The 17,235-nt window shown below is 42.3% G+C and overlaps 1 protein-coding gene across 3 annotated transcripts in view; it reads right to left on the bottom strand.

Moving 5' to 3' along the window:
* glg1a (golgi glycoprotein 1a) overlaps positions 1-16,517 on the bottom strand; it is a 51,734-nt gene extending 35,217 nt beyond the window's left edge. For 2 of the 3 annotated variants that reach the window (XR_003928331.1, XR_003928332.1), the window contains exons 1-4: positions 16,120-16,461; positions 5,721-5,750; positions 4,506-4,592; positions 1,377-1,592 (exon numbers count right to left, since the gene is read on the bottom strand). Coding sequence is in view for 1 of the 3 variants with exons in the window: in XM_030053175.1 (XP_029909035.1) it covers positions 1,377-1,592; positions 4,506-4,592; positions 5,721-5,750; positions 16,120-16,461 (675 nt within the window). In the remaining 2 variants the exon portion in view is untranslated. Of the gene's footprint in view, positions 1-1,376; positions 1,593-4,505; positions 4,593-5,720; positions 5,751-16,119 lie in introns of all 3 variants that reach the window. The other variant, XM_030053175.1, reaches the window with a different exon arrangement.
* Positions 16,518-17,235: the final 718 nt, after the last annotated feature.

Genomic DNA, 17,235 nt, shown 5'->3' with positions numbered 1-17,235 from the left:
AATTCTGGGTAAAATGAGGACAGTGGTGTATCCTGAGCTTTAAGTTGATTAAAGGCTTTATCCAGGTTGTAGGGTTGACTTGGTGCAGGTTTTACGATCAAATGGCTGCAGGATGATGTGCTAAACCTGTGTTAGCTGCTCAAGGAACGCTTTGTGTTTTTATCTTTTACTATGATGTTATGGGTTACATTTGGTTTTGATGTTATAAACTCTCTCTGTAAAGGAGGAACAGCCTGAGAGAGATTCTGATAAGAACAAAGCAGGGCAGGTTTACATGGATTTACTCTGGATTAACTTTTTTTTTTTTTATCTGACAGAGTGAGATCAGCCACCATCGTCTCCGAGTCAGATTAAAGTGTCAGAACACGGTGTCACATTTTTTTTTTTGTAATCTTTGGTAATCTGTTGTTTGTGTTGACGTGCTTTCAGAACACCTTGACACAGAGCGGCATGACTCTGCTGCTGGAGACGATAAACTTCACGCAGCACAGGACGCTACGCGAATTACTGACATGTTGTCACCTGCAACAGCTGTGAGCTTTCAGAAAAACAAACATTTCAAATCAAGAGAGACACAAGTTCAACTGTTTTCATGGCCAAATAAATATAGAGATCTGAGTGTGTCATTACTAACTTCCTGTGGTTAAGACAGTCAGACTAACACCCTGTTAAAACCGTATTATGATTACTGAGGAAGGTGCGGTAACTGTAATTATTATTATAACAATGGCTTCTGTCATTTCAATCCGGTACAAGTCTAACCTGCCTGGCAACAGGCAACACGCAACAACCTCTGACCTGAATCATGTTATCATTATTATCATTATCACTGTTACCATTATTGTGTAATCACTATAACAAACTTTATACATCAGCTTTCATAAAAAGGATATATCTTGAAGTGTTTTACAATAAAATTAAATGCTTTATATGAAGATACAAGAGATGAACAAAAACTCTTGTCAGCTGATATAAATGTCTGGACAACCTGCTGCTGTAACACAAGAATTTCCCAGTTTGTAATCAATAAAGTCCATCCATCCATCGACTTCCACACCGAGTTTATCCAATCAACCAAACCTCTGTTCATCTGAACAATTTCTAACACGGATGCCCTGCTGGTGGCGCTAAAGGGAGAGGAGATGGAGCCACCCAAGTTGACAAGGATCATCATCTACGCTCTAGCCAACCATTCATCCTCTGGCCAACATGAATGTTGTCTCCAAATTTCCAACGACATGAAATTCCAGGTCTAGAGGATATCAGGTTTAGTTCATGAGAAAGTGTGCAAGTAAAGGCATCTGGTGACACTTTCTGATTTCAGTGTGAATGGTTTTTTTTTTTTTGTTTTTGTTTTTTTCCCCCCGTCGGCTCACCTTCTCTCCGGTGCTGATGCTGCCGCAGTGCAGCGTGTTGATGTCGTCGCGGCATTTATCCATGAAGCCGCAGATGAGCCGGTAGTCGCTGAAGATGATGCTGGTCATCTTGGTGATGTACTGGTTGCACTGGTACTCGCTGATGTTGCCGCGGTGATCCACCAGGCAGGAGACCAGGTAGCCCTTCCCTCGCTCCTCCGCCGCACACTCTTTAATCTGAGGAGGACCAGCAATGCCAAAACATAAATATTTAATCATAATACTGACCACTGTGGTTTCTCAAACAGATTCCTAAATAAAAAAAAAAATCTGTATCACTGGTTTAACTGGTACATAGTTTAAGTATGACACTTTATTTTTGTAGGATTAATGTACTTATTTATTCATTGTGTACACACATTTTTTTTTTTAAACAAATTTCTGAGGCACATATTTGTATACTTCTTTTTCTATTTCTTAGAGTTTCGCTTACGCCTACAATATATTCTCTTGAGAGTTTGAGCTACTGCAACCCCAATTCCCCTCGAATTTCTGATTCTGATTCATATGAAAAGGAAACGGCTCAAAGATGACACCTTCCATCATAAAGTTGTTATTAAAATGTGTGTGTGTGTGTGTGTGTGTGTGTGTGTGTGTGTGTGTGTGTAAGAGGCATGGATGATTATGTGTTTGGGAGGTCAACAGCTCCTACAAGTTAAACTGAAATGTGAATTCAGTGAATTGTGTCAAAGTCAACCGATATGTGAATATTAATGATGAAATTTGCTCCACATGCTTCTGAAAGCTGAAAACAGGGTAAAATACAGATGGGAGGTTGTGTGTGTTTTGGCGTTGACTCTCAGCGCTGCATTTTCTGTTCATCCAGTTTCCTGACAGATTTGACCTGGTGTGATTTCTCCAAACTCTGTTAGGAGCAGCAGCCAGAGCAGTGGGAATCTGTCTGTCAGCCTGGAGTTTTCTGTAATGATGCTGTAGAGAGAGTGTGTGTGTGTGTGTGTGTGTGTGGGGGGGTGTGTGTTAACAACAAACTAGCAGGTCGGTGGAAGAGTTTGGTGAGAGGAACAAGAATAAGAATCCACAGAGCCAATGCATGAGGAGCCGGGACACGTTCACTTCAAGCAGTTATTAGAAGAAAAAAAAAAAAAACTGTTTTGTTTAATTGGATGGGGAGGCTGGGATTTTTTTATCATGTGACCTTCTGAAATGTATCTGACCAAGTGGGGAGCCACTGAATTAGCCAGCCAGTTGGGATGATTCCCTCTGGGAGTAAGCTTTGTCCCCGTTTGCCACGGAGGTAACAGGAGAGAGTAAGAGCGCTTTCATATTAGGTATGACTGCTGGACTCGGCCACGGTATGTTGATCCACGCTCAGATCAACATACCGAATCACTTGGTAAGGTGGATAAATATTGCTTCAAACTTAGGTAAAGGTAAAAACTAGCATCGCCATTTTCAGCGGGGTCTCTTGACCTCTGACCTCCAGATGTCCCCTCTGCAGACACGCCCACCTTCTGCTAATCCCATGCAGTTTGGGCCACAAACCCTGCAGTCCACACGTGTTCTCTTGCAGTGAGCCATGTCACTGCTGTCCTGCAGGTTTCTGCTCTGTACGCCGTCGGGAGGCGTTGCTGGCTGGGGAACATTGTCTCTTGCAAAAATCTGTGATTTGTCAACCAACCTGAAATCCCACTTCTGCTGCCAGAACACAAGTATGCATGTTGGTGATCACGCTCTTCCCATTTGGCCTCACCATGACCAACGTGACGGGCCCATACTGTCACTGCTGTACTGCCAAGTCAACACAGTTTGACAGATCCTAAAAACTAGGCAGTGAGGGAAAGACTGATTCACTTAACTACTGCGATTCTCTTTTTTTTTTTACTTTTTTTTACTGATTTAAAGTAAAGCTATTGTTACCATATGAAACTAGACGGTCTAAGGAATGCATTGGTACCAAGCAAGTCATGCTAAGTTGTCGGCAAGGAGGCAAAATGCTGCTTCAAAGTTCAGCTAAATTTTGGCGAGGGAAAAACTAGCATGGCTGTTTCCAGCGGGTCCCTTGACCTCTGACCTCCAGCTGTGTGAATGAAAATGGGTTCTCTGAGCAGCCACGGCTCTCCCCTTTGCAGACACGCCCACCTTCTGCTAATCCCATGCAGTTTGGGCCACAAAGCCTGCAGTCCACATGTGTTCTTGTGGCCTGTTGTAAAATGGTCCCAGTTCACACTAATCAAACACGCTGGACTTTGTGGTCGACTGTACTCGCATCCATGCCCGTGTCCCTAAAATGACTGACCAGAGTTCTGCCTCCCTGAAACATCAACAGTCATATTTCCCAAATTTTCAAAACACGGTAGAATGTCTTCCCAGGTTTACTTTAAACTCTGGACGAACTGTAGTTCGGTTTCATGTGCCACAGACTGAGGGCAGCAGCTGATTGGCCAGGCGCTCGCTGGTTCTCAAACTGGAAAAACATGGAAGCCTGTTTGGAAACTCTTATTTCAAATAAACAGACATCTGTTACTGAAAATAGCAGAGCCAAGAAACAGGCCATGTAGCGTCTGAATCTCAATCTTTACATCTATTTTACATCTAAAACTGCTAGTAAGATTTTTGCGCGTTTTATATTTTAGAATTTTGTATTTCATATTGCTATTGCAACATTGATAAACTGGTGTTTTTAGCACATTGCATTCTTTTAATGAATGGCTCTCAATGAATTTGGTGGTGCAGTGCAACTGTCTGTTCTCTTTCCATATAAGACAATAAAGTTCATCTTTACTGTTAAGTTTAGAAGTTTGTTAATGAGGTTTGAGAGGCGGTGAACCACGTCGGACGCTTCTTTGTTTAAAGTAGGCTTGACTTCTGCTTTACGCTAATGCGGAGCAGTCACCATGACGTGCTCGTTTTAGAAACTCGCTGAACTGAACGACAGAATGATCTGCATGGCCACTTGTACAGAAAATTAATGTCACAGCGTAGAAATGACAGCCCACAACAGAACGGGTCAAAACAGCACCACAACTTCCATCAAAAAGAGAAATTCCACCGGCTTTTTCCAAACAGTTTTTCTCAGACAGAGCCGGCGTTCAGAGCGGCGCTGCTTCCTGCTTCCTGTTAGCGACTGACCTCAGCGATGGTGGACTTGCAGACTTCCACGGCGACAGACTCGAACTTGGGGTCGGTGGTCAGGTTCAGCTTGTAGTTCCACAGCAGCTGGAGGAGAGAAGACACAGAAAACATGTGGGTCAGACAGATTCACACGTCACCATTTCTCTTTATAACTGCCCGCATTATAAAATTCTTCATGAACGTGGCTAATATGATAACACACTAAAAAAAGACAATTAAAAATGTCTTTTTATATATCTATATTCATACTGAGCTGTGTGAGCCTGTTTTTCCTGCCGGGCCCCGCGTCTCCGCCTGGCTCAGCACCAAGCGGAGAGAGCTGCAGACCGTGAAGATTGAAACCACAAGATTTCAACACTGTCCGCAGCAGGTTTATCTTCTCATAAGGAAGTTACAGTGAGTGAGTCGCTGCTACACAGATAGACAGATAACAGAGACAAAAAAAAAAAAAAAAAAAAAAAAAACGGTCTAAAGGCATGCAGAGAGCAGCCAGGGACAAAGGTTTTTGGGCTGACTGTCTTTTTGGCCAACCTCCATGTTTATGTGCTGAGAAGCTGGACATCAACTGTGTGGAGTGACAACAGGCTCCAGTGGTTTTAATCAAGTAAAAATCAACTAAATAAAATTTAAAAACAAAACAAAACAAAAAAAAAACCTCTATGCCTCAAGTCTTTGTCAAACATAGCATCATTTCCACTGGTAGCAAAACAAACTGAAACACGGATGTCTTGCCTAAAACATGGAGTTCATAGCTATTACACCTTTCCAACCTTTTCTTAAAAAATAAAAACAGAATAGAAAAACAATATGAAAATCACACACTTGACAAAATAGACAATTGAAAGTAAAAATACCTTATTCAGAATGTGTGCATCTTTGAATTTGCTAAAGCCATCGTTTCACTCTCAAACTGAAGCTTTTTAGTGTCAATCAATCAATTTCATCTCAGTTATGAACAAATTACACTTTTTAGAAAAAGATGTTTCACTGCTTATAATTTTATCACTTGATGTTACCTTTAAATTTCACCAAATCAAGGAACTGAACCGGGATGTGTCCTGTGTTTGATGCTGCAGTGAGACAGTCCGTACTTCCTAAAAGTGTTCGCTAACTAGGAAGTTTCCTTGCACATCAGAGAGACCCTTAGAGCAGACAGGGTGCATGCTGGGAAATAGAGCATCAGGGTGAGATGGCGGGGGAAGAGACACTTACATGGTTGCAGTCGGCGGCGATCTCTGTTTCCTGGAGGAGGAGAAGAAGAAGAGGAGGAGGAGAGGTTAGACAACTGAAGGGCTCAGAGCAGAGTGTAACACACACACACACACGCACACATGCACACACACACACACACACACACACACACACACACGCACACGCGCACACACACACGCACGCACGCACGCACGCACGCACGCACGCACGCACGCGCCTTGAAGAGTGTCACCAAGGCCACATGTGGATATTTCTGAAAATGTTTTTTTGGGTGAAAAAGAGTCATCGATGTTCTTTTTTTCATGACAATGATGTTAACAAGTTGCTCTGTGAAACCAAATTCAAAATGAATTTTCATTAAAAATAATTTACCCGGGCCAACAAAAGATACTGACATGAAAACATCAGAAGAGGACTGATACAGTCACATTAACATGAATTTTCCCCTCATTTTCCTGAGTCTGACACAGGAACCGCCGTGTTGGTGAAATTTTAAAGATGATTCTCTGATGTGCTGCTCCTGTGAAGGCAGCATGGAGCTGCACTACAAGCTATCCAGCTACAGGCAGCAACACTAAAATAAAGAGTCGTTGCTATGGAAACGATACGCTGTTTCCTCCAGTCTCATCAGTGTGAAACTGGCCAGTTTCACCACAGTGAAAACCAAACGTGTCGACTTTCTCTTGCAAGGCTCTGGAAGTTTCCACTCATCTTTGGTGTAAAAGTCGCCTGTGATGCATTGAAGTTCCAGCGGTCACATCAGTTCAGAGGAGAGCAGGCCCTAATGTTTAATTATGAGCTTTAATGTTGACATACCAATGGCACTGTTTAGCCTTTGTATTGTTTCAGATGTAAAGTAAATACAGTCTTAAAAACGGTGCTCACTTATAAAATATCAGTAAAGTGCAAATGCTGCACCTTAATATAAACAAGGGGAGCGACCAGGACAATAAGACAAGGAACAGGGAAGCTCAGAAAATGCAACAGTATTTTGAGAACAGCTGCCACTGGACTAACGTGACTAAAATTATTAAGTACTTCTGACTAAAACTTGGCTAAGAGGAACGTAAAATAAATAACTGACTAACATCTCACCAAAACAAAAACATATTTCAAGAGATGACTAACACTAAAACTAAACCGAAAATTAAAACTAAAAGATATGAAGTCGATCCTTCCCTTCATACTTATCGGAGTTGACCTATATCTGCTGATTCTACTGGCTGAATGGAAGATAAAAGCAAGCAAAGTCACATTCCTGTCACTGTCAAATCTGATGGGTGCAGCGAGCCGTGTCACTGCTGTCCTGCAGGTTTCGGCTCTGTACGCCGTCGGGAGGCGTTGCTGGCTGGGGAACATTGTCTCTTGCAAAAATCTGTGATTTGTCAACCAACCTGAAATCCCACTTTTGCTGCCAGAACACAAGTATGCATGTTGGTGATCATGTTCCTCCGATTTCAGCCTCACCATGACCCACGTGACAGGCCCATACTGTCATTGCTGTACTGCCAAGGCTCCCGAGTCAACACAACTTGCCAGACCCCAGAAGCAGCAGGTGGGGTAATTTGCAATTGGTTGATTTTAAGTAAAGACACTGGTATCACCTAGGAAGTAGACCACCAAAGGAATCCATTGGTACAAAGCACGTCATGCTAAGTTGTAAGCAACTAAACTGGTGAGGGAAAATCTGGCATGTCTGTTTCCAGCAGGTCCCTTGACCTCTGACCTCCAGCTGTGTGAATGAAAATGGGTTCTCTGGGCAGCCACGGCTCTCCCCTTTGCAGAGACGCCCACCTTCTGCTAATCCCATGCAGTTTGGGCCCCAAAGCCTGCAGTCCACATGTGTTCTTGTGGCCTGTTGTAAAATGGTGTGTGTGTGCAGACTGGGGCCTAAACAGTCTTGGAGCTGCATCAGTTGGCTTTGACTGGAAAGCTGAGACTCTTGTGGATTCAATGAGCCACATTTGATTCGTGTGTGATGATGTGAACCCCCATGGCAGCCATTTCAAAATAATGAATCACAATACTAATACTTGTAGACTCACAACACATATTTAATCATGACAGCATGGAATCAGGAGATAAACTTATCGTCCCAGCCCTACAAAAAGCAAAGGGACGCTCTGCTTTCCTGTTCAGGTGATAAACCTGGTTGTTGGGTCCATCCACATCTGATCCAGTGGTGCAGTTTAATGAACTGGGACAGGGCCATACTTTTATTGCAAACCACAGAACTATAAGAAGAAATAAGAAATAATTTGCCATTGGAATCTGGCATTTGTAAAATTAAACTGTCCTCCTGCCTTGTTCAAGCTGCTGTCCTGACATACACATGCACCTGCAATTCATCAGAGAAACAAACAAACAATAAAAACAAACAAACAATAAAAGATCTAGAGGCAATTGCGATGAGTCAGTGCAAATTTCCCCTATCATCACTTCACTGAACAAGCAGTGTGGATGTGGTGAGAATGTGCCAGTCACCCTCAAAGGGAGTTCATTTTGCTCTCACTCCTCATGAGGTGACAGCAGGAGAGTTACTCCTTCGTCTGTGGGCTGAACTGGCCGATAGATCCAAAAGAGCGAGCGGCCGTGTTGAATATCAGGGCGGCCAGACAGATGTTCAGGAGAGAATCAGACTCCAAAAAAAAAAAAAAAAAAAAAGTCTGCCTGGTAAAACACTGCGGCCGGGTTTGTTTTCCTGTCGTGTTGCACTGACCTGAGGCGACTTCATGCCTCCACGCCCCCCCCGCCCACCCCAAATTCACAGTGTAGTCCTTATGCAGGCCTGTGTGTGTGGTGTGTGTGTGACAGAGAGCAAGAGTGTGTGTCTGTATGTGTGTGTGAAGTCACAATTCTGCAGATGGCCTCATAGTTTCTGACTGTTTACAACATGGCAGCCACAGTGCAGGCTGGGAATAGGCTGTCTGCATGTGTGTGTGTGTGTGTGTGTGTGTGTGTGTGTGTGTGTTATTTAAAGTGTATTTTACAGTGAAGTGTCACAATGCTCTTCACACACACAGTAAACAGTGTGAGGGGTGGAGTTCACGGTGGAGGACCGAGGAGGAGGAGGAGGGTTACAGTCGAGGTCCAGCAGCAAACCAGCGCTCCAACTACTGACTAAACCTGTGATGTCACTTGTTTTCTGAGGCTGGAAGGAGTTCTTAATGCTTTAAAAAGAAAAAAACGTTGATTTTTTTTTTTTCTTAGCTGGTTGATCCGGTGCAAGTAGAAGCCTAATCTCTTCTCCGTCCAAACAGCAGCTTTCTAATACACGGCTTCCACGAGGGATTGATGAATTATCAGCTCCGGACGATTACTGGCGCCGATATTCAGAATTTTCAATAATAATCTGTATTGTTATTTTGATTACATGATGGCCGATAAGAAAAACCACTCAGACGGCGCCTCTCTGTCTGAAAGGGAGCAGGAACAACACGAGGGGGACGAGCAGGGCAAGGCTTCTGATAATGATTACACTTTTCATTTCCCTTTTCACTGGATTTGTATTTCATTTAGTTTTACAAAAAGACAGAAAAACACTAAGTTGTAGTTTGATGGATAGAAGGGGGACAGTTGTCTTTTCAGCTCTACTGAATTTTTGTGCTTACAGCAGGCACCTTTCACTTTACAGCATTTAGGCTAATCCAACATCACTGATCTGACGTTTAAATATATTTATTTTAATAATTTTTACGTCTATTTTTGTAATTTTATTTCGAATTATCAGGGGTTTTTTATATTCTGGTAATTTTTTGTATTTTTTTTTTTGCATTTTTTTTCGTTACCAACAATGTTAATTAAATGTTTGAAGATGCCATGTTTGTGCAGGCATTTCTGATACTGTAAATTTTGCTACAAATGTTGGCAAATATTGGCCCCCTACATCCATTACCGATGACCTCGATAACCAATAATCTCGAAAAAATAACAATTATCACAATATATTTTTCTCCAACATAAATTTAAAAAATGATTAAATGTCAGAAGTCTGAAATATTTATCTTGCAAACAGTAGCCTTTAACTGTGACATAATAATCATTTTAGATATCCTGAAATAGTTTTTAATATCAACTGAGGTGATTAATTTTATCATGATAATAGTTTTAGTTATATGGCCCAGGCCTGTGCTGTATTAAGTAGAGATGAAACAATAAATCAATAATTCAATATATTTGCGATACTTCCTCTTATAAGACATTTATCGATACACCTGTGCCAAGAATAGATTTGAGTTTTCAACCTGATTTGCACAGATGCACATTTGTTCCTGCCTTTTTAACTATTTTAAATGGAACTGTTCTGTCAGATATTGTAAAGTATCATAGCTGATTATCTTATAATATACTGCATATGTCTCGTGATACATGTCGTGGGTAAAACACCGTGATAGCTTCGTGTGGCCAGTTATCCAGTGATTCCACTCTTTCTGTTGGGTTTGCTGTGTGTAAACGTGACAGTGGACGTGCATGTAGATCAAACTCGCTGTTTGTTTTCTGACTGAAACAGAAGAAAATAAAAACAGCACCATCGCCGTCTTTCCTACGCTATCACTCATCTGTCAAAACCTCAGGTTTTTAAAATAAAACAATTAACTCTCGCCTGTTTGTCCGAGAAGTGTGTGAGTGTGTGTGTGTATGTGAGAGTGTGTGTGTGTGTGTGAAAGAGCGGTAGAGTGAGACCGGCTGCAGGGGGAAGCCGACCATTTCCAACACCTTGTGAGTCATGAAGCCACTCATCTGAAGTGAAGCGTCTGCCAGCAGCAGAGAGCACAGCAGCCTGTGGTCAGGGCCTCCACAGCCTTCATCATCATCATCATCATCCTCCTCATCCTCATCACCACCTCCTCAGCTCTGCTCCCTGCAGCCAAAACCTCAACCACACACGAGTTCCTGCATCTCATGCAACACCAATGTGTCAATGAGATAAATTATTAGACATAAGGACTGACGAGATTTTATCTCCCCTCCTATTTTATGTTAAATTAAAAAATAAACAGCTGCCCTGCTTAACCTTTCAAAACCCTGAGCAAATTCACCTGATTTCTCTCAAAAACATGTGAAAAAGGCAACTAGCAAATTAGCAGAAAATTACTGGACCTTTACTCAAAAAACAGAAAATCAGAATAAATAACTAAAAATGAAAACTAGCCTGTATTTATAAATGTCAGATACGTGATGCTGAACTGAAATCATAATTCTTGTGTTTATACAGTTTTTACCTGAAAATTAGCAATAAATTAGTAAGATGTTACTAGACAACTACCAGAAAATGTTCTGAAAATTACCGAAAATTACTTAGAAAAAAAAATAACAGGAAAAAAAAAAAAACAAGCATAAACAATTACCTGAAAATATGTAAAATATTACTGTACAATGAGCCAAAAAAATAGTTGACACAATTACAAGGAAAAGGAGTAAAATAAAATAGTATTATAAAAATATGCAAAAATAAAAAAATAAAAATATGTAAGTCAAGAGGGATCAAACAATCGACAGTCACTAACTGTGTGCTAAATCAAAAAATAATTGATAGATTAATCGACAATGAAAGCGATCATTAGTCAAAGCTCTAAATCCTTCTGTAAAAGCAAAACGAGATTCCTTTAAGCCTTCATTCTGAGCTCGGTGCCGTCCGGCAGGCTGAGCTCAGATCAGCTGTTTTTCCACTCCAGTCGCTCAGACAGTATTTGGTGTAAACACGTAACCACGGAGCACCTGAAGGCATCACAGGGACATTCAGGATCAGCGCTACAGGCGGCAGCACGGGCCGGGTCAGCAGCTCCTCACCCCCGCTGAATGTTGGCCAAGTGTCTGCCTTCACCCGTCAGTGTGAAAGAAAAGGCACGCGGCGTCCAGGCCCTAATTGGCAATTATCTTCAACAAGCCAGGTAGGCAGAGACACGGAGGGAGCGGCTGCACGAAAACGGAAGGAAACGGAACACACTGAAGATGTGAACCCTGAGCGGAGGCCGCCCGAGCCGCCTCCTCCTCCCTCCACACCACGTACACAAAACCACAGACACCAGCGGCTCTGACAGCAGCCGGCCCAAGACAGACAAAATGCTAGGTTGTCTAAAAGCGGCTGTAATCTTTACCCTCGCACCAGAAGCAGCAGCGCAGTGCCAGCTGGGCAGTTCAAAGAGCCTCGCCGGACACCACACCCAAACCCAGACAGGCTTCACTGGACATCCCGCTGTGTCCATGTTGGATCGTAGAGACAGGAGACACAAGCTTTCTGCTAGAACATGCCGTCCCCTGTGTGCCTTTCCAGCGTGGGGAAATCTGGCGACAGACAGAGCCTTCTCCATTAAAAGCCAAAGTTAAAAAGGAACTGAAAACATATTATTTATGTGTTTAAGATTTGGTGCAGTGCAGCAATTTGACCAGTAGAGGGCATTAATGACACGACTCAGTCACTGGCTATGCAGAGGAAGCAGTAACGTGTATCGCCAGTCTGTGTGGGCGGGACCATTGTTCTGATTGGCTAAGAAACAGCAACTGGTGCCAACTTGGTCAAGTAGCACTATGCTGAACAACTTTTCAGAGTGCAGCCTTATTTTTCCAACGAGAATAGCATCAACACATGACAAAAACAAACAAACAAACAAACAAAAACCCTGAAGAATTTCAAGTTCCATGTTCGGCCAGCTAATATCTAATTTCATCACGTTTCCTGATGTTTTAGGTTTTTGTAATGGTTGCATTTCACTTTCAGTATTATTTTAGGCTGATTGTATCAAAGTCATAATTTTGGTATTGTGACAACACTAGCGGTGACTGTCTGAAATTTCACCTTGTGATATTTATGTCTTCAAAAATGATTTTGATTCACAACTCCCAGCGACTGTGATGAAACTTGCCAACAACCGAAACCTGGCACAGCAAATTCCACTAATATGCAAAACAGCATTTGACATCATCTGCACCTTGTGACAGAGGAAACACAAAAGACCCATCTGAAACCCACGAAAAATACAGCAAACACTACAGCTTCTAACTGGTAAAAAAAAAAAAAAAATGTGGGAACACAAGAATTGATGATGGACACTGATTACTCCGACTTCCTGAATTCCAACTCCACCAACAAGGAAAAAGCTGCAGTCTTGTCTAAAGGGTTTACTGTAAAAACAAAATGTCACTGAGTTCACAGCTGAAAACTGTGAAAAATCCAACAAAGAGAAACTAAAAACAGACAGAAAACTAGAGTCATGATGTCTGGGCAACTTCACACCAGCATAAAGATGTGAAAACTTCAAAGTCCAGCTCTCCTGAAAGACTGAACACAGCAGTGTTTTGAGCTCCTGCAACTCCTCTCCACCTTTTAGGACTGTTCTCCAATTCAAAGAGGCTTTTCCTCTTAATCTATGTTTCAGTGTAGGGAGGACGAAGGCTGGGCTCCTCCATGGAAACTTCCCACCAGAGGGGACGCTGTCTTGTGAGGGTGTGTAAGCTGATAATTGGTACAAACTGAGGGCTGTGTGCTCAGGACTGTAAGCCTATGGAAAGCCCCTGGTTTGCTGTAGCCCTCTCTTGAAAAGCACCTAATAGGCTTAAGTACTAGAGTCAAATGCCACCCAGCTACCAGGCGAGGTGCCTGGACGATCTGTCAGGATGCGCTCGGACACTCGCTCCTGTGAGGAGCAGCCCTGAAGGTCAGAGATACACGCCACTGACCCAAACAACACAAATTATATTTGCCACAAGCCTGAGGAAAATCTGACTGTGTGGGACTGGTGGAGGTGGTAATCCTCTTTTCTTCCCTCATCCCTCAACAACTACCTTTGAGGTGCCTTTTAGCAAGGCATGAAACAGGCCAACAACTGCTGGGAAGCTGCTCAGTGTCCTGAATACACTGAATGATATATTGAGTTTGCTTTTTTAAAACTTTATTTTCATTTGAATACAGCCTACGACAGTGATTGGTCTGTTCTGATCAATAAAATACTTTGTGAAGTAACTGCATTTTCTGTGTCCATTTGATGTCATTATGATGTTTTTGGAAGAATACTTCATTTCCACTTTTGTGCACTTAAAATTTCAAACGCATGTGAATCCATAATCATATTGTATATCGTATCGCCATTGAGATATTTGGCACAAAGATCAGGGTATGAAATTTTGTCCATATCATGCAGCCCTTGTGTCCATCGGGACCAAAAATGTCCCTTGTGAAAGCAGCTGCACACCCAGACTGTCCAAGAACACAACACTGTGCTCTCAGTCAGCTTCAGCCTCGATGAATTAAGACTGAAAATGAGTCAAGAAAGGAAGAATTGGGTTCCTTATCATTTGTACATCATTGCATTGCCTCAACATGCCAAGACAACAGCCACTAACCCAGCAGTGACTAATCAGCAGTGGCTGCCAGACTCTCCTGGCCCCAGGCTGCAGAGGCCCTCACACACTCACAACTTGTCCCAGGTGGCTGCAGCTGGGCTTTGCACAAAATATTTCACTCAAATCTGGTTTCTACCTGCCTTTTTATAAGCTAAAGCACATTTTGAACCTGGTTGATAAAACACAGTCAGCCCTAAACAACCAGCAGCTCAGCAGTTGCAGTTACTTCGACATCAGCTAACACGCAAAGACTGGAGGGGAAGGGGTGATTCCATGAGGCTGGATCAAGTCTGACAGTTCCTGAATTCCCAGTACCGGGCGTCAGGTTCTGTCGACGGTCTTGGTCTCATGGTTTCACACTGACTCTGAACCTCGGTCGGAGCGTGTGTTCCTCAGGTTAGGTTATTTTCCACTGCTGTTTAACTGTTATTACTTCTGTTGAAATTGTTCATATTCCTATCTTTTTATAATCCTTGTTCATAGTGTTTATATTGCTTACTGCTATTTATCATGTGTATACTATATATTTCTTCTAAATTTGCACATTGACCTACCTCTATGCACATTTTATACACCCATGCACACGTTTTTTTTTTTTTGTTTGTTTTTTTTGCACATTGCTTTTTGCACACTGGGTTGTACTTAGGTTATTCTGTTGTTCTGTTGTTGGGTTATTCTTATTCTGTTATACTTAGATCTTATTCTTTATTTCTATTTTTTTATTTACTTAATCTGTAATCTGTGGATACTGCTGAACAAAATGTGAATTTCCTGCGGGATGAATAAAGTATCCACCTACCTACCTACCATCACAACTTCTTGTCGAGGTCTGACGGAGAGAATGAATGACTTCAATTAAATTAAATTAAAGTAAATCCACAAATAACAATCAAAGGGCCCAATGCTTTCTAACTGGGCTAACCTCTAGCTAATGCTATCAAACAGTGAGGCTCACTGCCATAATGTGAGCTGACGCTGTTCGTCTTTCGTCGTGATTTAATGCAACCGAAAAGGCTGCATTAAAAAAAAAGAAACTATGAGCTTAATAATAATTTTTAGGCACTGTTAGGACAAACTGGGTGACAATGATCCGGTTAGTTTTACAGCTATCCGCTAGCGAGCACTGGTCTGCGTCGTGTTGGATGAGGATGAACTCACAGACTGAAGTGCATCCGAAAATATCAGGTTTATGTTAATGTGGGACTGTGGACTGGAAAACACTCACACAGGGAAAGTAATCACAGCATCTCCTGACACAATAAGCACTTCTGATTTATTCGGCATGGAAGTGACCCACCAAGTGACACTTATTTCACCGACAAAAAAACTTTATGTATTGATTTAGGTGCTGTTTAGTTTAGTGCTTAGTGCTGTTTAACTGTTCATACTTCTGTTGAAATTGTTCATATTCCTATCTTTTTATAATCCTTGTTCATAGTGTCTATATTGCTTACTGCTATTTATCATGTGTATACTGTATATTTCTTCTAAATTTGCACATTGACCTACCTCTATGCACATTTTATACACCCATGCACACGTTTTTTTCTGTTTTTTTTTTTTTTTTTTGTTGCACATTGCTTTTTGCACACTGGGTTGTACTTAGGTTATTCTGTTATACTTAGATCTTATTCTTTATTTCTATTTTTTTATTTACTTAATCTGTAATCTATGGATACTGCTGAAGAAAATGTGAATTTCCTGCGGGATGAATAAAGTACCTACCTACCTACATCATCTAAAAGTTTAAAGTTTTGTGAAAGCTACGGGCTCTTTGGTGCACTGCTTTATGCCGAATTGAACATTTGATCCTTGTGACTCCAAAAAGGTGTTTGGACGTGTTCTGTCGTGCAGGTAGTCTTGGTTTGTAAGCAGCGACACATCAAATCACCAGATTATCGAGCAGAGTTTAACGTGACGTTCTCTCCGTGCGGGGCTAGCTGCTAGCTGCTAAGCTAACGGGCGCAGCTAACGTGATGCTAGCTCTGTGGCTCAGCAGGCACACCCAGCACTGTGCGTCTCTGCCGGGGAACCACGCCACCTCATCCCGGTGTTTTACCTCTTTCTTATCCTGCAGACACTCCAGCACAGCCAGGTTGTTGTTCCAGGAGTGTTTCGGGCACAGCCGGGTCAGGTCATCTCTGCACACCGCCTCCTCAGCTAACTTCCAGCCGGCAGAGCGCCTCCGGGGCGGCGAGGCCCCGGCCACCGGGCTCCTGTCAGCGGGTCCCGGGTTCCCGGCAGCCGCTCCCGGACCGCCGGCTTGGTTCTGCAAGTTTTCCGCATTACCACCCGGTTTAATGATAACGTTGTTATAAGCGTTATCTCCTCGAATTGGATGCACATACGACAAGATGCACATCAAAAGCAAGAGCAGAGGAACACGTATACAGTCCGCCATCTTCACAGAGCCAGTCAGTCAGTCAGCCTGCCGCTGCGTTCACGGACAGTCGGAAGTGTTGGAATTATGTGAGGAGCTTGCACACCAATGAGCCAACAAGGTCGTAAAAACAACAGGGGAGACATTACAACGACACATGCAAACCCCGGTAGGTGGGAATCTTGCGACTGCATCAAAAATCAAGACAGCCATTACAAAGCTATTTACAAGATAAATTAATGTGCATCCAAAACATAAAGCAATATATAGGGTATGGAAGCCGCGTCAATATATTCTTAAAAATATATGTTATACTCTTATATGTTATTGTTTTTCGTTTTCTGTAATTAACCAGTGTACTGTGTTTCAATTTCTCGCTGTTTGGTTAACTTTAAGCTGTCGCGATTTCTTTTATTCTTATCAACTGGCCGAGTTTAATTCATAGACACGTTTTCCAGAATAACCGGCTTCCAAAATGAAACAATCACCACCTCAGACTAACTCCATTTGCCCCTGTTGTCAACCAAAAGCACACGAAATATACTACGTCATATTTTTTATCGTGTCTGAAATGCGAACATGACAGTTTACGAGCAGATAGTGAAGGCAGCACGGAGTTGTTTTGTGCCATTGGCAGAATCAGACGTAGAAATCTGTTGGTAGACTGGGATCCTGTGACTGCTGTGGGTTGACTTGTTCACCGCATAATGACATACAATTACATACATAACAATGATAAACAAGTATTATAATTTAACATGAGTGCAGTTACGTAATGGTGAATAAATAGCAACA

This window comes from Myripristis murdjan, chromosome 6, assembly GCF_902150065.1.
Source record: "Myripristis murdjan chromosome 6, fMyrMur1.1, whole genome shotgun sequence".
Lineage (NCBI taxonomy): Eukaryota > Metazoa > Chordata > Actinopteri > Holocentriformes > Holocentridae > Myripristis > Myripristis murdjan.
This window is presented reverse-complemented; position numbering and strand designations above follow the sequence as displayed.